Here is a 26,363-nt window from a genome sequence, read left to right as displayed (position 1 = left end):
CATCCCCACTCTCCCAAATGGCTTCTGTCTTGTTAGAAAAGGCCCCAGCATCTATAGCTTTAATTCAGTACTCCAGTACTCTTTCTTATCACCACCTCCAATTTTGCCATCCAATAAATCATTAAGTTCACTAAATCTCTATGCACTCAGGTTTCTTTATCTGCAGCCACAGGGACCTTCTTAAAATAAAAAATGAGCATGTGAGCCCTCCTGCTGGTGAGCCCTCCTGCTGAAAACCATCTCGTGGTTCCTAATCCTAACTCTTTTGAGATGTTTACAATGCCTGCCAACATGGCACCTGCCAAATCTCCACCCTCCACCTAATGGCACACCATGCCACACATAACAGGCTCCATTCATAGCATTGAATCTCTAATGCCTTGTCATGTTTCTGGGCTTTTGCCTCTACTTTTCTTTGTGTCTTGGATAGTCTTCCCTGCCTTCACCCTAAGATTTCAGCATACTCTTCCTTACCCTCCCTATCATTGACTGGGCTATGTGTTCCTACTGTGTGCTTTTAAACCATCCTATATTTCTGCCATCACAAACTCCATCACCTTTCATTGTGAATCCTCAACTCAGCACATAACTGGCCTCAGTAATTATCTGTTAAATGAATGAAATGTTGGTGCTATACTGAAAATCTGTGTATTGCTAGGGAGTAGAATAATGAGACATCTAAAAATATTTCATAATTGTAAAGTTAAACATACCTGCAAATTTTAGATAAGACAGAACTGAGAGCAAATGAGATGTCTGCCCCTAAACACAGGAAGGGTGTTCAACTGGAAGAAGTATTATACTTTTTCTGAGATCTTTTGAAAGAATTGACCAAGACTAACAGAAGAAAGCTTCAGGAAAGATATTTTAACTAGGTATATGGCATGCCTTTCTAACAATTAGAGCTCTCCAGTCAGAGCCGTGATGTTTCAAAACCAGCCAAAATCCTAACCACTGGAAATGGTCAAGTGGAATCTGACTAATCATCAGTTGAAATTCCTGGAGAAAGTAATCCAGCATAGAGCTGAGATCAAAACTGGGCTATGTGTTCCTACTCAAGCTTTTATCAATTTTACTGTGTACCTGATTTGTTTATGAAACAATCTATTTCAAAGTTAATGAAAAGGGGATGGTTTTAGTGGGAGCTTGGGAGGCTATTGAGCATTCCTTTTTTTTAATAATTAAATTTGTGCAAAGTCCAAATGGTAGTGTCCATTTTACATACACACACACTACACACACACACACACACACACACATCCAACAAAAATCATAGAGGCTGACTATTGAGTTTATTAGCTTGGAGATGCTACAAGACTGATTTATGTCCACTTTTGGTAGAATGTAGGAAATTCAGAGATATAAACTGCTACCTAACTGTACTCTACTTAGTGATATTTTTTCAGCTCTGAGCTGCAAGAAAACATATTTCTTGTATGTCCATGTCCAAAAATGAAATAAAATGGAATCTGAGTATCTTAAAAAATGCAAGTATTTAGTAAAATAGGGTACTGGTGAAGGCATTCTAAGTAGAAAAAAAATTCTATCAAAGGTTTAAGGTAGAAATGGTTAGAAGACAATTAGCCAGTCTGGCCAGAGATGCAGGTCCAGGCCTAAGAATAAAGCAAAGTAGATTTACAGGTTTTGTATTTCTTCAGACTAAGAAATCTAAGTGTTATAGTTGTAGGAGCAATGGGTGAGCAAAGGTAGTGAAATACAAGACTACTGTTTGGAAAAGATGAGGCAAGATTATGCAGAGCAGATCTCAAATGTAAGCACAAATTGCAAATATCTTTATCACAGTAGTTTAAAAATTGACAATTTATGTGACTCCTTTGTAATTCAGTGGGCCCATTTCCCCTATATGTTGATAGTTTGGCAGAATGTTGTTAACCTCCATTGCTGAAGGAAACTCCCTGTGGTTTGCTTGACTATGGGAAAGAATATGGGTCAATTTTCTCCCAATATAATAGTTGATGACAGTTCTGGGGGATTTCAGGGTTTTGGGGGGGGGGTTTATGGCATCACTCTTGGTGGTATGATTCTACCAGTTATGGAAGACGAAGGTGAGAATGACTATGTACAGATACTAGGGGGTGATCTTATAAACACAAATTTCAAATATATCTTTCTGCTCTCAAATGTTTGATGGGATTTCATGAGGGTATTAGAATATTTAAATTTGGAGATTTTAAAGCATGTAAATCAGTCTAGATCATGAAGCATATTAATAAACAATGTCATGAAAATCCTCTAATATTTTGTTTTTCAGTTCTTTGAAATATCATTTTGGAGCATTAGTCTTAGCCATTCTTTTCTTTATCAGACATTTAACCAAGATTATTAATAAAGAGCTGGGATTCAAATATTCTACTTTAAGCCCAAGGAATCTTGCTCATTATTACATAATAATTTTTATTAATAAAAATATAAATCCAATAACTTCTGTGGAAACAAAGGTTTGTTTTTGTTGTTATTGTTTGGTATTATTTTGTTTCAGTTTACATATATTTCTTAGAGTATAAAATTTGGAGCAGGTAATCGTTTTTTATTCCTTCTCAATTTATTTTATGTCAGTTTCAAGTTTATATCATATCTTAAAAAGTTATTTTCTCATAAGGAATTTCATACTAAAGTTTTTCAGATTTTTTACTGGAGTGAAAGGTAGACCTATAGTTCTAAAAACAATGAGACAATTGCAAACTCTAGCTACTACACAGAAAAATTTTAATACTGAAAAGAAAAAAAAAAATACCTTGATGGAAAGTGGGTTGTAGTATGTCAGGAAAAAATCTAAGAAGAATATCAACATTCTAAGCTGGAAATAAGGAAAGGGAGCTGGTGCCTGCTATAAGCTCATTGTTATACAATATAACAGCAATATGTCCACAATGATACGCATGTTAATAAGCACCCAGATAACAGAAATACATAGAACATAATCTTATCTGACTCAGTCAGAAAATAATATAGCAGCTGGAATGTTGTAATGTGAAGCTATACATATATGACTGCAAATAATTCAGTAGGGTAAAAATAAGTTGTTTCTATAGATTCCTTGTGTATAAGGTGAGGGAAAGGAAGGATATAGTACAAAGTCCACTCTAAAATGATTTCTCGTACAATCATTAAGTTCTGCTTACATAGAAATCTTACCAGAAAACACATCAAATGGATTTTGGAGTGAAGTTGTATAATTTTAAATGCATTTAATATGTAATGAACTGTTTGATTTTCAGTACTGACTGTAGGGTTGCTAACTATTCCCTGATAGTTTATTGCTAACAAAGGAAATAATTTAAGTTGTAAAATGTTTATTTTACAACTCAAAGGAAATGAAAATAAAACCTAGCCCCTATTTATCTGGGCACATACCAAGTTCACATAGAAGGAAAGTATATGACCATCCAGTAGGACAGAGATGGTTACTATTTGATGGCATTGAATTGGACTCTTGAGCTCCTATATTCTTAGAAGAAAGCAGCCAAATTGATTGTGTATTCAGTTTTCCAGCATTACCATTTTATTGACACTTTAAAATCAGATGTGAATAATTTAAAGACAGCAAAAGAATAAAATTGGTCATTAAACAAAACACGCTCAGTCTTTCAATTGTCCTCTAAAACTCCAGAAGTCCCAAAATCATTATTATGCAAAATTGTCTATGCATCTGCAGTCACTAATTACCTGTGATGCCTACCTCAAAGCATGTCTACACTAAAACAGTGAAACAACCAGCTCAAGTCTTCTACTACTAAAATTCATTCTTGTTGAGATGATTCCAAAACTTTGGTCAGCCTGTGTTTTGTGCTTCAAAGGCCACTTTAAATTATGCCCATAAATATTTTATGTAGGAGCTCATAATAATCCAATGGGTTATGCATCAGCAAGTGTAGGTATCTGTGAACTGGGAGGACAAGAATAAACCTCATGGAACACTCAGGTTAGTTTTAATGACCTCTATTTTCCTTCCACAGTGAGGGATGCTCCATCCTCAGAGCCTTATTTGCAGCCATCCTATCCAGAGAGGAATTATAAGGCCTCATATACATGGACCTTTCTTCTTTCCATCCACATTAAATTTTATTAATTCCAAGATCTATTCCTTCAGGGCATTATCAGGTGACAGAAAGGCATTGAGCAATCGATTGGAGCAAATGTATTAATGGATCCAATCACTGAAACCGAGGACTAACCTGATTAAGCCCACCAAGCTTAACCTGCCTTGTTCACCTTTAATGGCTTACTTCTAGTTGGTCTTAAAACCTAGATAGCTAAAAGTCACATAACCAAATAATACATAACTAAACTTTCATTAGCTTCCTTATAGATAATATCTCTAATGTGTATGTCTCTATGGTAACTGTTGCTAAAAGTTGTTTTTCAGGAGCAAGGGGGCAAACTCTTGTCCAATTCCAATTAGTTGAGATTACTGATCCTCCAACTTGGCCTGCCTGGTTGCCCAAAATGTGACCTTTTGATGTCAGGAGGCCAAAAACTCCACCCTCAGATCATGCTAATGCCACTATTTTTGGAACATGCATCCTATGAAGAGCCATGTAGATTGATTACACTTGGACAGAATCCTGATTATCTCACCTTTCCTACCCAACAATCACCTTTCCCCACACTTTAGACCAACCCCGTTTCTATCCCATAAGTACTACCAAGCCCTGATTTCAGGGAGGTGGGTTTGAGATTTGTTCTCTCATTTACTCTCCCAGCAGCCTTGTGAATAAAATCTTTTCTGTTTTGCAAAGGCCACCATCACAATGACTGACTTACTGCTAGCTGGCAGAACAAGCCTGGTTTGGTGTCATGACATATTATGTTTACTCGTGCAAAACCTTCCAGCTGGAGTGGTCCAAAAAGGTTTCATGAAGGAAGTGGGATTTGATCTGAGTCTCACAGGACAAGAAGAACTAAAATGGAAGGGAAGGGAAGATGACTGTATGTGCACAAATCGGTCATGTTTTGAGTTAACTAGAATCCAGATGTCCCTCAGCCTCACAACTAATGATGATTTAAGTCAAGATAATGATTTCTTAAAATAAATGGATATATATAGGTAAGCAAACACAGAGATGAATAAATAACGGGGTTCATCTCTAAGAGGGAATAATGGATGATATTTACTTTTTTCTATTTGGTTATCTTTTTTTTTGGTTTTTAGCTTATAGAATAAAATATCTAGTATAAGCAATGCTAAAGCAGTCTTCTTAACTAATAAATACAAAAGAAGAGAAAGAAAAAAGTATAGAATTACCACTTCAAAACCAACTCATTTTGGAATAAAGATGAAATACATATTGGGATATATTATATCAAACAGAATCTCACATGGCCAAGCTACAAAGAGGAGCTTGCTTATATTTTATTCCATGAAAAAGACAAATAAAATAGAAACAGTGCTGTGTTGCTTATTTACAGAAATAAAGATGTTATTAATGTAGTAGGAAGTACATTGACCTTGGTTACACAATCTATGTGTACATTACAGACCTACCTACTGAAATAGCTCTTTTGACCTTGAACAGCTCACCCATCACCCTCTCTCTGTAAAATGGAGTTTAAAATATTCATTTGATAGAGTTTGTAAGGACATGTATTATAGAACAAATGGATTTGCAAACTGTAAATCTACCAAAAGTAAGATACATTTCTGTAACCCCCTTTAAATTTGCTTTTGAGTTGGTATGTTTTTCTTTTTAAATTATTTCACTTGTTGCTTAGAGGCATTTTTTCTCTTTTGTGTCCTAAACATGTTTCAAAATATATTTTGAATATGTTGCTTATTCTGTAACTGTCTAAATGAAAAGTACAGCTGGTGTTTGTCTTGATTCCAATGATGGCTGTGTACTGTAGATCTAGAATGTGTGAAAATATTTGCAGACATCTCCAGACCCTTAAGTAAAAAATTGTCCTTTATTGGCTAAGTGAAGCAGGAACTCTGGGCCATTCACCAAGTAAAATGACCTGTGGTAGAAATTGAGATGATCCGTTTTAGTCCAATCATTCATGCTGTTTTGCTTCACTGAAATGTGATGGTGAGTGGGTCTCTGGCATTCTTTCTTGAAAACCTTTTAACCATTAGAGGCAGGTGAGAAGTGCTTAAAATTCACGAAGAAAGAGTGGATATTCTTAAAAGCGTTTTGGGAAGCAAATCCAGCTTAAGCCTGTTCCTAGTTGATCGGAAATCTTTACGCATTTTGAAAAATTATTTTAAATAGGAAGTTCTCTATGGCAAATAAACAAGGTTCCTGTGTTCTGCTTTATGAGCCCTCCACAAAAATAAAGGAGGAAGTTAAGTGGTAACATTAACCATAATCTAACAATCATCTCCCTTTCTTCTGTTCATTTCCTTTTAATCAAGCCTCAGCTTTAGTGCAGTTGTCAACAATTTGTGTAATAAGATTCTATAATGGCTGACTTATTCAAAAGAAGGAATGAGAATGATGTGTATATTATGATGAAATAGATGAGCTATTCATGAGAAGACTCCAGGTGCCTTATCTTAACTAATTACAAGCTAGGGCAGATAAATCACAGGATACAAATTAGAGCTTATGACAAATCAATTATGAAAGTAAAGCTGCCATAGTCAATCACATATCATATAATTATGTCTGCCAAAAGCCTCTCACACAAACCAGAATGGGCAAAGACCGAGCCTAGCATCAATAGTGTTGCCGGCATGCATGATCTCACTTGATTCCAGCAACACAATCAATGCCAGTGTTACCAGGATCCCTGCTTCCTGGAGGAGGAAACTAAGACTCAGACATTTACTCATGCCACGAATGAAACCCGTGTTCACTGATTCTAAGGTTAGGCTCTTAGTCCTACACAAAATGGCCTCCCAGTGTCAAAGTCAAAGAAAACTAGTTTGAAAGTTACTGTGTGAGTTCAGAATAAAGCAATATGTGTCACAGACACAGCAGAAACAATAAAAACACATAGGGCAGATTCAACCTATAGAATGGAGTTAACAGAAAAAACATTGCTATATTTAAGACATGAAGGAGAGATAGAGGAGCCAGAGATGATCCTAACGTTGTGTGGTTTAGTGATTAGAAGAATGGGGATAAAATTAACTGTAATGCTGAAGTCAATAGTTGAAAAGTTGTCTTCAAATATGGATGATGCATTTTAGTTAGACATTGACTTTCAGGTGGTAGCTGGAGGAGCTCAATTTCTACATCTAATTATAATACTTCTGTCTGTAAATCATGAAAATGGGCATATGAAACCTACTCAAATGAGAATATAATCTTAAAGTATTGTTAATATTCAATACATGCAATTTATTCTTTAAAATACTCTTTTTACTTTTTAAAAAATAATTTAATCAATCTCATTACTTGAATCCATGCCAATAATTTCAATGTTTTTTATTCAAGGTTGGATTTTAAAATACTACAATTTGCTTTTAATCTATTGGTTTTTAATTCAAGATGTTAGAAACAAAAAAATTATTATTAGCTTATTCCATTTAAAACCTGAATTTTCAAAGCTTTTCAAGACACTTTGGCAGGTTCAGGCCTCTTTTGTAAGTCAGGTTACTTAGTGGATATGGATTTATTACTTGGTTAAGTAGTCCACGTGGGGTCTTTTTTTTTACATACAGTTGGATATCTACCTCTGTGTGCATCATGTGTACGTGTGTTCATGCATGTAAATATTTGTGTATATGTGTTCTTTTTTTTTTTTTTTTTTTTTTTTGAGACAGAGTCTTGCTCTGTCACCCAGGCTGGAGTGCAGTGGCGCAATTTCAATTCACTGCAAGCTCCGCCTCCCAGGATCACGCCATTCTCCTGCCTCAGCCTCCGGAGTAGCTGGGACAACAGGCACCCGCCACCGCGCCCAGCTAATGTTTTGTATTTCTAGTAAAGACGGGGTTTCATCATGTTAGCCAGGATGGTCTCGATCTCCTGACCTCGTGATCCGCCCGCCTCGGCCTCCCAAAGTGCTGGGATTACAGGCGTGAGCCACCGCGCCCGGCTGTGTATATGTCTTCTAATACTCTGTTATTTATCATCAGACAGGGGAAAAAGCATAAAATGATATTGCATCATTGAGGCAAAGTATTCTAAAAATTGGATTCCGAAATAACTTCTCATTCTTCTATGTTGTGCATCCAGTTCTATTTTCACAAGCAAGTCAATATGTATTTATATGTAAAGAGTGTAATTCTGAAAATTGTTTTCTGTAATGATGGAAAATTGCTCCCAGAGAATGAAAAAAACATGAAAGATTATAAATTCTCTAGCTTTTTAGTTTGCACAGTCCTTTTTTTCCTCAGCATTATTACCAAGGTCAAATTGTAATTGTGTTCTAATCAGATTGTCAATATATGTCTTTCATGATGTGGATTTTGGCAACTTATTTCACAAATGGCTTTGTTAAACACTAATTTTTACTATATCAAATTATTCTAAATGAAGTAAAGTCACAAAGATAATATTCTACCCAAGCCCAGAGAAGACTCACAGATATAGGTGTAACATTTTCCAACATGTGCTGGGAACCCCTGAAGTATTAGGGAAGATCTGAAGGGACTCAAATGAGTATGGAGAGGGCAGAGACCGCACACAGACTGGGAGGGAGAAGGTGAATTCTGAGCCCCCTGATTGTCACAGCTGGGACATTTGTTTTAGGACATGCCTTTCCCTCCACCTCTGGCTTTCACAGGTCCTTCCTGAGCTCCAGGTAGGCAATTTTTCTAAGGTGTCAAGGACAACGTGTTATATCTTCAGAGTACTTGTGTTTTAGAAGTTATAGCAACAACTGCAAAAGGTAAGATTTCAGGTAGTATGGAAACTAATTTAGGGAGATACTTTCCAGTATCTCTAAAATCTTACCACTTAGGTGTTCCAACCTGTTATAGTGCTTTCTCAATGTCCTTTGCAGTTTTATCTATTTAATTTGAAAGCCTTGGATGGAGCTTGTGTTCTCCAAGTAGACTACAGTCCCCACCACGGCCTACTGTCCTTCTTAGGGCCCAGGCTCTCATCTATGTCACCTGCCCAGGTCCCGGGGCATTTCTGCTTAAGCCCCTGGTAAATTCTGTCTGGAATTGTGTCTGGAATTGTGGAAACTGTGTCAGATCACTACTTAGTGGAAGTGATGCCTAGAAAATGATGAGAGAAAAGACAGAAAAATCCCAAGGCTCCAGGGCTTGCTCCTGAATAATTCCAAAAAAAAAAGGAAGAAATTTAGAAGTAATCTTTTTCCATCAAGCACACAGCTTAGCTAGATTTATTGTTAGAGGTCCACTAATTTGCGGTCTTGTGGAATATGACTATCAACTAGAAGCAATTAGAAAGAACTGTTAGTAATTTTTTCTATCAAATTTGAAACTGAACAACTGTTAAGCTACCCAGAACAACTGACAATGATGTCATCTGTGTCTATTACTATGCAGACACCTATTTATTCAATGGACTCAGACTAGAGTTCTTTGAAATTAATGTATTCTATATTTAGTGGTGTGGGAAAACACATGTATTTTGATGACGCATGAGCCCAACTACCTCATGTGGCTTCTTGGGTCTTAGGAGGATGCGCTATTTTTCTGAGGAAACTCAGGCAGTAAACAGCCATCTAAGATTTATATCCAGACCTGAGTGATTCCAAAGCCTCTACTCTTAAGTATTACATATCTGCCTCCCCAAAGTAATCATTGTCATTTATCAGGCATCTAGTCTGTGTACTGTACAACATTTTAATCTAATCTTTAAAAATCCTGTGATAGACACTTCTTTACTGAATGAAATATATTTTGTATTTTTGGCATATACTATTGGTTTTACTACAAAAATGCATATGTCAGATTGTAAATATGTCTCAGATAAGTTTCTCCATGTGGGTAGCGTTGATAATTAATTTACCTGTTTTATCCCCTAGAAGAGTAACATTGTGCTTTAACCAGAGCTGGTGCCAAAAAAAGTTTGAAGGATTGACTTTGAATCGTTCACAGGCATTTAACATCTACTCTACTAGTGAGTTGGAATAAACAGTAAAATTTTAGCTCTGACCTCAATCCTTAATAGCTTAAAGCCCAGAGATCAAAATTAGTCATGCAAATGCTTCATAGACTAGGAAGCATAATAAATAAGTGCCTCTATGCCTTGGCCAGAATTAGCTTTACTGTGGTTTCAGCAACAGGGATTTCTGTTATTACAGTTGTATCATGGTACATCCAGACATAATATTCTCTGTTACCTAGACCACATGTTCCCAGAGGATTTAGAATAAGGACTCAATAAATCGAATTGAATGTGTAAACCAATAAACAGCTTTAAGAGTAGAAACTAAGAGAAGAATATTAGACTAACATGACCAGACAATGGGTCAGATTATTCAGGGAAATCTTTTGCAATTTAAGTGAGTCTTGTGCTGAAGTTTATTTAAATAAGAGAAATTCGTGAAAAAGACAGAGACTGATTTATGCAAGTGAGTCAGTCTAGACTAAGTCTTAAAAGTCAGCATGAGAGAACTGCTTCAATAAATAAAGAAAGGTTAGCCAGAATATAGAACAGAGATGATGTATGAAAAGAAGTGAATTAAAATGGAGTGGAATGAAAATTGAGCAACAAGAGTATTTGATAGATATCTCTAAAAGATTTTTATACTCAATCCTTAAATTTTTTTTCTTTCTACATACTGTTGGAATATGAATTTCATTTTTGGTCAAACACAAATTGGCCACAAATATGTCAATTATTTGCAATAATGTTTTTCATAACCTTATGAAAAACCTAAGCATTAGTAGCATGCTTATTTTAAAAAAATCTTAAGAACTCATATTCCATGAAAATTATATTGGCAAACAGGGCATGCTCAGTTAAACCAACACTACAATATAGGATACATAATACTTCCACAATTGTATATGCCTCTCCTGATGAATTAGGGGGTACTATAGATCTTTTTTTTTTTCTTACCCACTACTACTGTTTTATGGGAAAACTATTTGCCAATGACTAACATCATCTGGATTAGAAAAAAGCTGGGCCATCTTTGAATAAGAAATGCAGGTCCCTTTCATTTTTTTTTTCATTTAATTTGAAGATTGGACAAGTTACTTTGAAAACTTACAATGTAGCAAGCCTTGTCACTATCAAGAACTGGAACCTCATCTTTGGCTCACAATTATTCCAACTGATTGGGCTATTTGGCTGCACATACTGAAGAGTTAAGGGAAAATAAGTCAATTAATTGTACAGTACATGAATCACTGAAAGCCACATGTGTAACTTTTAAAAAAATCATTCAGCATTCAATAACTCATAAAAATAAGTGCTGAGGAAAATAAATAGGCTTTTTTACAATTTCTTAAAAATTAATACTAGCTAACACTTCAATGATCTTCAAACACTGGACCATTTTTTTGTATTACATTGTCATTAATACAGACAAGGCAAAATAAACGCTGAGCAATCAGCAAGGATTGTGGATTCAAATGAATTACAACCACATTCAAATGAGACCATTTAAAATGCAACATAAGTATGTGGACAATGGGCCAGTATAGCGTTTATTTGAATACATTTAATTGGAGGTCCCTGGAGGTGGCTGGTACCTCAAGATCTGGGCCTGATAATGTCTTACTCATCTTTAAGAGTCCCCAGAAACTTCTCAGTATGGTCCCTGGAGCCCAATTTTCTCTTGACAACACAATCATTCATTTTGCAAAATAGAGGGTCTCCATGAAAAGAGATTTTGTGCATGTGATGCCCTAATACTGGAAATAAATTTCTACTTTCATTTTGTTGACCCTGAAAAACTTCCTGTTATTTTTGGATTAAAAAATAATCACCAGAAATTTCTGGAGCCCCCTTGCGTTTTGAACATTCAATCTTAGTCCAGCATTATTTTCTAGCTATCATCCAGTGTCTCAGCTCTTCAAAATCTGTTTTTTTAACTTAGTTTCAGAATCCTGAAATGTATGCCTCATTTAGAAAGTAATATGCTACATACAGTATAAACTGTGGCTTCTTTTTCGTTTCTGGAAATGAATAGCCAAAGCAATTGCACATCTCAGTTCTCTCTAATGACCAGGCCTGCTATCAAATTTGAAAGGAGATAGTATTATATTTAGTATCATATATCTCTTATGTCTCCTATTAACTAACTTTTGGGAACCTGAGGCATGTGAGAACAACTTTTGTTTTTATTCTTGATTTCAAAGGATATTTGACACTAAAAGGGTCAAAGATAAAGTCGATTTCCCCAAAATTTGGCTGTGATAGGAAGTTCAATAAATATACTCAAAAAACTATTTTACCTTATGTTTCGGATTCCACTTTTTAGATGTACAGTGAGCTTTTAAATGACGTCAAAACTCCTGGGTACTTACCCAAATCTGCACTTATCTCCAGGCCTCATACAGCTCACTCATGTTTAATAGGCATCAGGTCCATTAAATATAACTGTAACCATATTGTCTCTGCTTAATGGTAAATGGAAAACAATGGATGCCACAAACTTTAATATTCAGAAGACCTGGTCTAGGCTGGCTTTTTACTGGAAGACTGTGTCCAGCTCTGGGCTTCAAAGGCAGAGCAATAGGGAGAATTCGGATAGAGTTTATTAAAGCCCTTAGGGAGATTTAGAATAAAAGAAAATAATCATTCATTCATATTTTTTAAAAGGTGAGAAAATGACTTTTTATTGCAGAGAACAAATGAAGTTATTTTAGAATAAAGTGGGGAATTTATATTTAAGTTTGGTATAAGAAATCATTTTCTAACATCTGAAATTATCAGAGCTGGAGTTGAAAACCCCGGTTAATTATGGATTCTTCTCTGAGGTATATAAAATGGAGCGAGTCTCAGGGACTTGGGTTGGTTTATGTATGTCTGTCATGAAGATGTGTGGTTAAAGTAGGTATTTTCTGAAATTATTTTCCAACTCTAGATTTCAAACGCTGGTAGCCAAATATACAGTCTTTTCATAAGTCTACTTAAGACATTACTTGTTTTTAAGTAGACTTAAAATATTTATAGATGTGATGGAATAAATTACAGAAAGTATCTTTGCCATTTATTTCCCTATAGAGAGGATTTACACATAAGCAGCTCTCTAGATAAAAAAAAAAATAGGAACCAAACCAGTTCACTACAGATTATACAAAAGTAAAAGCAAACAGCACACAGTATAAGAATAGATAATAATGCTCTCCTGTGTAGCTTCAGAGAGCTTATCATAAAGAGGCCCTTAATCAGAAGAGGAACTGAAAATACAGAGAGGCAGTTTGCTACACAGGTCACTCATGTTGGTAGCCCCAGAAAACATTTGAAAAAGACGAAATATAGGGATCTTTGGCGATTCCCTACTTCCCCTATCTCAGTTTTTCAGTATCTTTTTGCTGCCACCTGACTGTTGAGAGTTATTCCTAGGAGCAAATACATTGTTTCTGCTTTTTCTACCCTAAAGACACACCTTTGTTACTAAACTTTCCCAGACTCATGCCTTCAATTTAAAAATTTTAGTTTCATCTCCCACTATTTTGAGTTAAACTGATTTACTAACCCATGCCAGAGGGTGATAGTTCCTTAACAGATTAAGTATCTGTTTACATAGTGCTTCTACTGCTGAGAGTTCTAGGTTATTTGTCAGAAAGGGACTGATGGGACATTATGCTGCCCCTAGAATACAACTAATCAGGTGCCTATCTCATCTATGTGTTTAGACCAGCATAGATGAACTAGCAAACAAAAAATCTGAATATACATCTTGAAATATCTTTCTATTTTTCCTCTACAAAATATAAACAGAATATATATAATCATTCTTTCAAATACTCCTATAATTTACTCTTCCTGCAAACACTTCAAAAGGTTAAAAAAAAAAGCAAGCTATGTCTAATCCATTTAACAGTGATTGCAGTACACTGATCTTGTCATATGAATTGGAATGTTTTATTACTTATGTTTCTATAACGAAGAATTTAATTTTCTTTGCTTTATTAATTGACAGTAAAGAAAGATTTGCAGGGTTTTGAATTTTAAACAGCATTAATGACAGGTGAGTCCAAGAACAGCCAATTATTCCCTGGCCAATTTCAGTGAATTGAAGAGATTTGTTTAGTTTTACCAGGATTTAAAGCTGCACCCAGCTTTTGTTTTTCAAACAACATATTGCTTTTGGGGGACAGGAGAAACACTTGCTTAAAAATGGTCATTTAACACTTATGAGTGTTTTCGTTGTTACTCTTATTTGTTTTGTTGTTTGATAGAGAGTGTTCAAATAATGTGTGGAAAAGAAACTGTTGGATCGCGCAGAAATATTTAGAACAGATGAGATTATGAAAATTCTGTTTTTCTTGTTATATCTTTGTTCTTAAATATCACATGCAAATATTGTATTCCCGAACACATCAGTTAATGATACCTAATCTTTGTTGCACTTTGCAATTTTTAAGTCATGTTCATGGTAACTCTTTTGATCATTACTACAACCCTGTGAGGTTGAAAGAAAGAACACTATGATCCCTATTTTATAGATGAGAAAATAAAGCTTGGAGGCCGGGCGCTGTGGCTCAGGCCTGTAATCCCAGCCCTTTGGGAGGCCGAGGCGGGCGGATCGCGAGGTCAGGAGATCGAGACCATCCGGCTAACACGGTGAAACCCCATCTCTACTAAAAAAAAAATACAAAAAAATTAGCCGGGCGGGGTGACGGGAGCCTGTAGTCCCAGCTGCTCGGGAGGCTGAGGCAGGAGAATGGCGTGAACCCGGGAGGCGGAGCTTGCAGTGAGCTGAGATCGCGCCACTGCCCTCCAGGCTGGGCGAAAGAGCGAGACTCCGTCTCAAAAAAAAAAGAAAGAAAAGAAAGCTTGGAGATATCCCTTTCCCAAGATCACATCACATGGCTAGTTAAGACCAGTATCCAAGTTTGATTTGGTTTAGTGTTCTTTTTTTGCTGTTTGTTTCTTTGTTGTTGTTGTTGTTGTTTTATCTTCAGAGTTATTTCCCCAGTAAGCTTGGTGCTAGATCATTTTTACTGGGAAAACTATAAGCTTTTAAGGGTTTTACTACAAAAATCCATCACTAGTCCAAAATCTCTAGTTGCCACGCACACTTATCCAAGTCCTATACACAGCCAAAAGCTGATTAATTCTTTGTAGACTATTCTAGTTTCCATAAAGGGGGATGAAGATGCAGGCAGGTGATGTACTAAAATAAAGTAGTTCTCTGTGAGATGCTATTTGCATCTAATTTGTCTCCAGTGGTGCTTAAAAAACAAAGAGAAGTATGAGGTCAATTAGAGAAAAGGGACAATGCCATCTAGTAATTGGGAGATCTGACAAAAAAAAAGGTTTCTAGAGAAAAACTGAATCTCATTCCCAGGGCTATTTAAGTACAATTCCTTAATCTACTAAGATAAGTGGTCCAGAAAATGGATTTACTTTGTTTGGATTTGCTTGTTTATAGGGCCTGAATGACTAGTCACATTATAAAGCCTTCACCATGTAGTGCAAACTGATATTTTCAAAGCCAGTGCCAGTGGAAATGTATGGGCTTCAGTATCAGAATTACCTGCATTTGTCTCTGGAATCCGTCACTTCTAGTGGAATAGCCACAAAAATCACTTCACCTCTCTGATACACACTTTCCTCATCCAAATGTCACATATTTGGCACTCAAGAGAATGTAGCTGCTATTTTGGGAGTTCAAATGAGAGGATGAAGGTCACTTACATGACTTCACTATGTTCAAACAGCAATGATGCCTATAGACCTCTGAAAACTGCTCTCCAGGAGATAGAACACCTGGAAATCAAGTTGTGCAGTACACCTTAAGGCAGGCATAGGGAGGAAAGTTTTAGGACATTACAGAAATGTCTGCTACCGTGAGCAAGGCAGTGATGGAAAATTGCTATAAAATTACCCCCCAAATCGAGAAGACTTCATTATCTTCATACTTGTATTTATTTTAGAATTATAATTACATATCATTTGCACCTCTTATTTAACCAAATATAAGTTAACATTTATTGAGATAATATATTTGAAAATAATTTTAAATGCAATGACACTCTAAAGTTATAGGATCAAATTATAATTATTCATTTTCAACAGAAATAAATTAGCTTGCTTATTTTCCATCACCTGAAAATTTTCTTGGATTTGGGCTAAATGATGAGTAGCCTATTAGTTTACTTTCTTTTTATATGTTTCTCTAATTAGAAAAGAGTCTGAAAAAGTCAAGGACTATTTCACCCTGGTATTCTTAGATCACTCGCTACAGTCTATTATTAGACATATTATGTTTCCAGTGTTTAAACTCCTTTTGTCCACCCATTATTGTTTATACCTGCAAAAAAATCCAACACCAAGTTCTGCCTGGTTGCAAATTAATGTCATGACCTTTCCTATCCTACTTGTATATCCAGAAGCAGCACTTAAATGTGAGACTAAAAATCACCCCGCTTCAATAAGTAAATAATGTTTGTGGATTACAGATCATAGTCTTTTATCAGGAATAATAATGCAGTTTTCATTTTTACAGGAAATGGAAAATAAAACCTCAACAAATGGATTCAGCCATTCAGAATGGCTCTCAAATAGGCGGTGCTGAAAATTGATCTGGTTACTTGTCAATTGCATTATTCAGAGATGACGTCAGCAGCAAAGCTGAAGCCAACGCTGGGTCATTGCCCACCCCATGTCAACCTTTTCCATATAAAAAACTTACTCTGTAAAGATATAAGCATCTCTAGGGCTGTAATTTGAGCTTTGAAACCTAATTAAACAGCTTTCCACCAGCCTCATTAATAAGCAGTAATCCAGGTTCCATACAAACACCTGAACATATGACAGCCAGTGCTAGCAAAATATTTCATAGCATATCATCACTTATGATATTCTAGAGGAAATACAGGCTGTGGCTTGAGATTATTCCTGTAATATTTATTTCTGATTCTGTTTACGATCCATTTTATAGATTAGCTTTCTAGAGTATTGCTAACTGTGAAATCCTAAATTGAAACTTTTCAGTAATGACATGTACTTTGATGTTCTTTAAACAATTCCATTCTGTTCCATCAGTGTGAAACACATCATGCTTCTTTACCTGGGGGGTTATGCTCATTGAGAATCACAAGTGATGCTGGTGTAGGTCTTCTTTTCCTGATCTGTGAACGACAAAAGCCCAGCTAATATCAGTGAGTATTAGACACTGCTCCAGGTTACTCTGCAGCTTGCAAAGCTGTCTCACCCTCATCTTTTCCCCACATGCAAAAGCAAATTTCTGGAGGACACATGGAAGGTGCTCACTAATTTTATTTTGAAATAATAGAAAGCCACAGAATTGAACCGTCTGATAGAAGTATCACCCTCTTTGACCAAAAAGCTACATTTCCACGGAAAAGAAATAATTATATACAACTGAATGATACAACAGAAAATTAATTTACAGTGAAGGTACAGGGTTGACCTGATAATGTTAGTGGCTTGCTTGGAGCCTCATAACATTGGTGGTGCTTTCAAGATTCATTACCCTTATTTTTAAACAGGATAAGGAAGAGCTTGGAAACCTATTTCTAGCAGGTACCAGAGTCAAATCAATAGCATAAGCTTTGAATTTCAATTAATTTTGTTAACTTTTTTATTTTCTAGTATAGTATTTAGAACAAATAAACAAATGAAGAATAAATATGGATCTTATGAGAATATGCAACTTATTACAAACTCTAAAGTTTTTTTTTCATTTTAAGAGTTACAGGAGCATAGTATTGTCAGAATCCCTTGAATATAATATCCTTTATTTGTTTATTATATTCATTTATGGGTAAATTCCCAAAGTAAGTGTCAGTAGGATAGATAATAAAATTTATCAATGACATCCTGTCCAAGATAGAAGCAACATCCCATTCAGCATGGATAGACACATGTTCAAGGTTACATTTATCTGGCCTGAGTCTAGGTGCATCTACCTCAGATTTCAAAACATCCTGAAACACTATGAGTCACGGATTAAATAATTATTTTTAAGACTTTATATCAAATACTTGGAAAAGGATTCAAGAATAATTTAAGTTTTAAGAAATGAATGGATTAGGTTGATGTCCTCATAAATTTCTTTGCTTTTGCCTCCTCACAGTTGCAGTTCTAAGAGATGCCATTGCATCAAGAATCTAAGTAAATCTGAATATGAAAGGTGATACAGATGTAAACCAATATTAGACATGGACAAAGAATCTAGGAAATGTTAAAACACTGTTTGTAATGTCTGAACAAAACGATTTTAAAACTGTACAAAAAGCTACAAATCCTAGCTGTAATATATTATATAAACTTACAATCATTGTTTTGTGTCCACAATAATAAAACATATGAAAATAAAGTATTAGGCCTATAGTCTCAAACTATTGCAGGATTTAATGATTTTATTGCTAAATCATTTTTTATAAAATAAAATGTTGCTCATTTTGATAATTTTTAAAAGTTGCTCTAAATGTTGAAACTGTTATTTTAATGAGCAAAAATGAACAGATTTATGAATCCATATCTGAATTGCTTACAGAGCCATTTTCCCCTCAGAGGTGCTAATTTTGTATCAAATGAAGTGTTACATTTTAGACAATAGTTCTCCCAATGCAATTTAAATACAAGTATGTGTAAAAACCAACTTATTTCTTGTTTACATTATCTTGAAAGTCAGAGTTAGCAAAATCAAAAGGTAAAGAACCTTTCAATTAATAACCAGAATGCATGTTCATATTACCTTATGTACAGGAATGGTTCCCCATGCAATTTCACATACCTGCTCTGCTGCTTCAGGTGCAATCTGACTCTGGAATACAGGCACGGCAAACTGTATCTTTTTGGGACTGTTGGGCTCCATGGTAATGATGATAATTAGTCAGAGATGTGAAGAGCTCAGAAAGACTAACCCTAAGTGGTGTCTGGGATGTGTTTCCTCAGACACACTCCACTAAGCCACACAGAGTGCTTCGTAATAAATAGCTGTAATTCCAGATCGAGCAAGTGAAGATGCCGAGGTTTGAGTAACCCCCTTCTTCAACATCCACGGTGATGCCTGGCTTGCCTGTTCCCCCACCAATCCCTTGGATCCTCTCAGCACAATACAGAAAGGAACAATACACTAATTGTGTGCCTCTTCACTAATACACATGCCAAGCATTCACTCAGCAGCTAATTGAAAATGCAATGCTAGCCTTGAAGGACCCACTGCCCTGGGATTTGAAAGAAAGGCTCTATCCACTGTACATTACTAACCGGCTGCTCAAAAGTGCAATGTAAGCTCCCTCTGAGTATTGCAGGGATGGGCCATTCATTATTGATGAACATCAAGCAGGAAGTTTTTAGAGTTGGGGGCAGGGTTTTGGTATGGAATCATTTCTCTCAGCAACTTATAAGTCAGATACCTTTGCTATTTCACATTCAGCCACGAAACAGTTGAATGGCCATGGAGGGTAAGCCACAACCAATAATATCAGCTATGTTTATGCTATAAGATCTGGTTAGTTTAAACTCATCCTAGGAGGCAGAGCATCTGTGGTGTAGTGAAGGCAGCATTACTGCAGGGCTGAGCAGATCTTAGTTCGAGTTCCATCTTCATAATTAACAAGCTCTGTGGCCTCCAGAAAATTACTGGCTACGTCTAGGCCTCCACACTTCCATCAGAAAAATGAGGGGATTGGACTCAATGACCTTTAAAGTCCCATCCTGTTCCAACATTCTAAAATTGCAGTTCACAGTTTTCATTAGAGTGGAAAGTATTGTGCTGCTAAATTTAGCAAACAGCTTGGAAGTCACTGCTGCTTCAATGACCTCTATTTTATTTCCTGGTGGAGCCAGTTACATTCTCTGACTTGGAAGAATATGACTGCAAAACATTAGTAGAAACCTAATGGTAGTCAACATTATGGCTTGTTGTCAACAGTAGAAATGTATGCAAAGATAAGGACTTGAAAAAAGCATGAAGTGGGTAATGTTCAGAGGGTTGATATTGGCTAGTGGTCAGGGAACAGTGGGACACTAGCCTGATTGCCACATTAGTTAATGTCAAAGGGGGGGTAGTAACATAGCCAGATGGCCTTCATGCATTCGAATACTTTTATGAAGGAAGTGTGAAAATGAAACTGCTTGAGATCTCTGCTTTCTTGAGAGGCATTATGTGATGAATACTAGATTTGTAAATATGTTTTTGGATGTACTTAATATATTTAGACATCGACTATGATTCCAGGTATTTACAATTGAAGTTTTTATTTTTTTAATTCTGATTCTGTACTAGGAATCCATCTTAATGATTTAAATAGGCAACATTCTGTTGAAGGAATATAGAAAGGAATATGCATTATTGAAGTAGTTTTCTATATACACTAGGGGAAAAAGCAAAGATGTGGATGTGAAAGCACTTTTAGTGGAGAACAGTGCTGACTAGCAAGAAATCTTGTGATGAGTTTATCCGTGTAGTGTCGAAGGGAAATTTATAAATTACATTTTATGTAACAGTTTACAAAAGTCTCCAGAAATAAAATCTAAATTGATATCATTAATGAAGTTATTTCTTTGAATATATCTTCAAATTATATAAAAGGAAAACAAGACAAGACAGTATTTTTAGTGAGGAGTTAATCCAAAACTTCACATAATGTAATAATTAAGAACATGCACTTGGCAACCTTGAGTTCAAGCTCTAGCTCTGCTACTTACCAAGTTTATCAGTTTGGGCAGTAAGAGAACTTTCTTCTTGTGAGGTTTAGATTACTCAATTCCTGAAAAGAGCTCATTACAAGGCCAGCACGGAATCACTCAATAAAAGATAGCTATTATTTTTCTTTCAGCCAGATTTTTCAAAAGGCATAAACATATACATTTTCAACCAGAATCACTAAGAATATCTATCTACTTGGAATAATTTGATTCCACTTAGAATAATAGGTGATAAAGTGAAATTTCATATATGTGTTTGGTATAAATACCAATAAAATGGTTCTCATTAGCTAATTGCCCTATTTTGAATAGGTTGATCAGAGACAATATTGTAAATGGGCTATCTAGACCCTTTAAGCTTCTTGTTTTTTATGAGGCCAACTCCTGTGTGTCCATTAAGATTCAGTTAAGTATCATTGCTTCTAGGAAGCCTTTGTAGATTTACTGTTCTCCACATTGGGTTTAAACTCACCTCTCTGTATTCTTAAATAATGAAGCATAACTCTATTTATCATAATAACTACCTACATGTCTTTTGAATGTTTAGTATTTTGCAACTTTATTTATTCACATAGCAAATATTTGTTGAGTAGATACTATAGTCTACTCCACACCAGGCCTTTTGCTATGGCACTAGAGGAGAGATTGTGTTAAAAGGTATTTGAAGTCCTTTTAAAGCTAAATTGTTACTTGAAGAACTACTTAAAATGCAACTTAAATGTAAGATAATCTAAAAAATGTTAATATAGAGTTTGCATGGGGGGTATAATTTTCCTAAACATTAAGTGCACATTTTTTTATCCCTATTAGAGACAAGAGTAATAATTAACCCTTATATGATACCATGTGCCAGGAATTATTCTAAGTGCTTTATCTGCATTAATTTATTCCAACAACAGTTTGAGGTAGATATTATTGCTATCCTCAATTTAAAATTAGGTAATCGGGAGTCAGAGAGTTTAGATAATTTGTCCGGGGTCATCCAGCTAATATATGGCAAAGCCCAGTTTCAAACCTGGGCAATTTTGCATAGGGCTTGGGCTTTTAATCACAACAGCATCATGATGGCCACTATAATATAAGGCCGGTAGAGAAGTCAGTGAAAGTCAACAGAATCTCCGCAGTGGTTAGAGGTTCTGACCATATCAATTCCATGGTAAAAGATCTTAAGATGACGTGGTATATGAATGAAAGAGAAGCAAGTAGCATGACTAGGATACTATTAATCAAGATACTCAATCATTGCAAATTAGATATCAATATAGAAAGGAGAGCCTAAAGTTGGATGTTGTACCACCAAACTGAAAAAGGAATCCTCTCTGTTGCTCTTTAAAAGTAATGGGTTCAATCATTAAAGATTAAAAAGGCCTCTAGAACAAGCAACAACTATAGTCTCTCTTCAAAGTAAGTGATACTGGAGTAAAGATGGAAAAACATTAGGAAAATAGGCCATTAGGCCTTCCTAATTTTACACTATAATATCTATCTTGCCCTACTTTGCATGATTCCTCAAGACCCTCCTACAGGCCGCCACAGTTCACCTTACCACCAGTCTTTCTGTGGCCTCCCCTACCTCCCTGGAAGCCATCCTGCCTCCCCGCTCCCTTTTTTAACCCAAATTACATTCATTCTCTAATTCCACCTCCTTAGAAAGAGACCTTCAGATTCTCCACACAAGAAGAATCACTCAATTTGTTCCCTCTCCTGGTATTTAATTATATATTGTTTTATGTTATTCTATAATAATTTCCTATGTGTTTCTTTTGCCTCTTCTCCTAGACTGCAAATCCCATCCTATCTTAAACATAAACATAACAAGCAAGATGCTGGTCATCTAGTAGTTACTAAATAAGTCCAATTAGGCTTTATCTAATACTATCAAGAAACGTAAGGTGTTCCAATAAACTGAATTTTCCAAAAGACTATGGCTCACCCTTTCAAGCCCTACACCTTGCTGTTAGTATTTCTTGCTATAGTTACTGCCTCCAAATACCATAGATACATAGTTCTTATGACTGTTTTTAGAGTTATTTTTCTTTATCTGATAACTGTCAATACTTGTTTTTTAATTGTTACCTGATATTAACAAGTGCTTTCTTTGAGGGAAGAGAAGGGAAAGAAAGGGGAAGAGAGGAGAGGGGTGGAGAGGGAAAAGCAAATTTTTAAACTTTTTAATGTATTTTCTATTCAAGGCTTTGTTTTAAATATCTTGAATTCATGAATCTTGAAAGTTATGCAGATATATGAGACATGACTTTGTTTAACAATTGGTTGGCTAACTAAATGCCATCAAAAATAAAAGCAAATATGTATTACACATGACTACATTAAATGCTGGAAGTACAATAATGAACAAAAGCAGAAAAAATACAATATCATCTAGATATGAGTCCATTGAAAAGATTTCTAGCCCTAATGCAATGATTTTCTGTCTCTTCTATTTAAAACCCAAATGCTGGCAGTCACATTTCAGATGCACTCCCTTGCATGTCCTCCTTTGATTCTAGTTGTAACTTCATTCATTTCCTCCATCAAAGAAAACGGATGCATGGGAGAGTGACAGTATTATTGGGCTTTCATAGAATTATCTCAATTATATTCAATGTAACCTGTTGGAGAACTCCAAAACCTTCATATTAATATTCAATTATTACTGAACCATTGATACCTAATTGAGACAAAGAGGCCTATCTATAAAATGTGGTCGAATCCCAGTAATATAAGTGAAATGAACCACTCTTTCCAAGTGCTCATTTAAATTAAATTTCCCCCATGGAAATTATTAGCCATATTTTAACTCTTTCAGAATGTCCTATAAGTTCAACAATGCAATTTTAAATATGATATTTTTTCAGATCTACAGCTATAAGAAGCCTTACCAGACTAAGCTCACTATATTGCAATCTCATATTAAAATCTGAATTCCCACAGCACTTAAGTATAAAATACTTGCAATCTCTATCAGGCTTAAAGGCAAACATCAATGATTCATTCATTCCACATTTATTTAGTGCCTACTGTGTTCTTTAAAACTTCTCCTTATTTGTTTTGTGATTGTATGTTCTCATCTTCACTAACTCTAACAATTTTGACTCTAGAATCCTCATATCAATCAGTAGAGTGTATATGAGTGCTGAATTGAACTGAAGAATTATTAGTGTGTTACATACTCAGTATTTTTTTCCTCTAACCATGCAGACACTATTTTTTAATGTATAATTTTCCTGAGTAGTCACTCAATTATGTTTAATCTCTATTCTTGTTGAGGCAGTTTCACTAAAGAAAGCCATAAACCCATGAAGAGTTTGTAGCAAGTCCATATTAGCCATGATGCTATAGCAGTGAGTTGACATCAGAGAGAGGGAGCTACAGAGATTTGTAGAGCCGAGGCACTGTAGGTCTTTACTGATGCCACTTTGGGAAACAGCTCAATGGACAGCCCAGGAATAGGAGTGTCATGGGGACACAGTCAATCACAGCCCAGTGTGGACAGTCTTAGAAATTTTAGACCATGTAGACTTTTAAAAAGACTTTAGCTCAAGTCCAGCAAAGGCACAGGAATAACGTGAGGAAGACTTGGAATTCGCTCTCACCCCTTGTCTACCTATCTCCCTTTTCATTTGTTTTGGTACCTTTCACTTTTATGGATTTCCATAGCTTAATGTTAGCCTCTCCCTGCTTTTTGTTTTGGAGAGATGATTATTAAATGAAGTTGGACTTGTAATTGCTGAGTATACCTAGAAATATATTCATTTCCAAAATGCTTTCATAAATATTATTTATACATCCAACAAATATTTATTGAGTATCTCATTCTATGGACAGACACAGTGATACAAACACAAATACAATAAGATCCCAACCTCTAAAGAACATACAGTTGAGAGAAGAAGGCAGAATCCTATAAAAATAAGCACCATAGAGCTGGTGACGCCATGATCAAAAGGAGTTATAGGAAGTGGAAAGGGGACCTAGGTAGGAGGGTGATGTCTGACTGTGAGCCACAGACATTCTTTTATTTGCCTACAGGTGTTGTTGTCGTTTTTAATTGCTACCACGTTTAAAAATACACAAAAACACACAAAAATAAAGATATTCAGCTTCTCAATAAAGTAGAAAGTCTTGCAAAGCTGGGCCCTCATATCCACAAGGTCACAGAGCTGCCCTCTCTATGCAAAGAAGTGATTTTTACATAGAGACAGGCTCCATCGCCTCTAACACTACGTACACTCTATTCACACCCAGTTATCTTCACTCAGTCCCTGACCTAGAGGAAGAAATGACAACATTGCATGCCATGCACATTTCTTTGCAAGAGTAGATACCCCGATACCCCCAACTGAGCCTAGCTTTTGAGTCATTCTTGCCCATGCAAAGAAATGTGGGATTTACTCTGAAGGCAGTGACAGGAACTAAAGAGATTCACATAAGAGAGTATGGCAATTTGATTTAGGTTTTTTAAAGAATGATCACTGTGGTGCCCACGTAGAAGTAGATTGGAATGGGTCAAGACCAGAGACAAGATTATCTGAGGATGTATAAAAATCTACTCAAGAAATGAAAAAAAGCCTCAAATAAAGTAATAGCAGTGAAAATGGAGAGGGAGATGCATAGAATATAGTTATTTAATGAAATTGGATGATAATAATGGAAGAGAGAGTTGGAACAATGATGAACTATGAATTCAGATTTAGTAGCCTAGTATATGGGGTCATATCACTCACTAAATGGTAAAATGTAAGGATAAGATGTAGAACGACAATAAAAATCAATTACTCTAGACTTGGTTTAGTCCAAGTATGTTACCTAGATGGAAATACTCCTTACATTTTCTCATTGTTAAAATTAGTGAATATTAAAATTTAAAATAAGGATAAAACTCTTAACTATTTCATAGAATTGATATAAGGATTCCAAGAGGTAATTCATGAAAACTGTTCAGCACATGGCATAATTGTGACTCAAACAGCTGGCGATGACTTGAATAGCCAGGGATTAGAATGCTCTGGAGACTTCTTTACTCACATGCCTGACACCTGGGCAAGAATGACTCAAAAGCTAGGCTCAGTTAGGGGTATCGGGGTATCTATTTTTGCAAAAATGGAAGAAACAATCTCTCTCATTCCACATATTTTTCTGAAATGGCCCTTACTATTCTCCCACCAAGAGTTGTAGTCTAATTCCCCTCAAATCTAGGCTGGCCTAAGTGACTCATATGTAAACTATAGAACACAGAGAAGGTGATGCTTCCTGATTACTGAGGCTGGTTCATAAAAGGCCATGCTCATTCCACTCAGTTCCCGTGTAACACCCCTCTCCAGTCCCTCCAGCTGGGACTGCTCCCTCTCAGAAAAGAGCCACTGCACTGTGAAGAAGGCAAAGCCACATGGAGACCACCTGTGAGTACTCCAGTGGGCACCCTCAACTGAGCCTGACCTGTGAGTCATTTTTGCCCAGGTGTCAGCCATGCGAGTTAAGAAGCTTCCAAAGCATTCTAATCCCTAGCTATTCAAGTCATCTCCAGCTGTTTGAGTCTCTGATCTGATGCCCCAGACATCATGGTGCAAAGAAAAACACTCTGGCATTGCTCTGTCTGCCTACTCTCCAAATGTTCTGTCATGAGGCACATTCAGAACCCAGGAGGTAGGCAGTGAAAAGCCCAAGTCACATGCA

The 26,363-nt window shown here is 36.0% G+C and overlaps 1 protein-coding gene across 4 annotated transcripts in view; it reads right to left on the bottom strand.

The window, feature by feature from the left end:
• The window catches only part of PPP1R1C (protein phosphatase 1 regulatory inhibitor subunit 1C), a 144,087-nt gene extending 124,977 nt beyond the window's left edge, over nucleotides 1–19,110 (bottom strand). For 3 of the 4 annotated variants that reach the window (XR_678544.4, XM_003309351.6, XM_063790626.1), the window contains exons 1-2: nucleotides 18,772–19,110; nucleotides 17,080–17,140 (exon numbers count right to left, since the gene is read on the bottom strand). Coding sequence is in view for 3 of the 4 variants with exons in the window: in XM_003309351.6 (XP_003309399.2) it covers nucleotides 17,080–17,140; nucleotides 18,772–18,852 (142 nt within the window). In the remaining variant the exon portion in view is untranslated. The remainder of the gene's footprint in view (nucleotides 1–17,079; nucleotides 17,141–18,771) is intronic. The other variant, XM_016950139.3, reaches the window with a different exon arrangement.
• Nucleotides 19,111–26,363: the final 7,253 nt, after the last annotated feature.

Source organism: Pan troglodytes, chromosome 13, assembly GCF_028858775.2.
Source record: "Pan troglodytes isolate AG18354 chromosome 13, NHGRI_mPanTro3-v2.0_pri, whole genome shotgun sequence".
Classification (NCBI taxonomy): domain Eukaryota; kingdom Metazoa; phylum Chordata; class Mammalia; order Primates; family Hominidae; genus Pan; species Pan troglodytes.
This window is presented reverse-complemented; position numbering and strand designations above follow the sequence as displayed.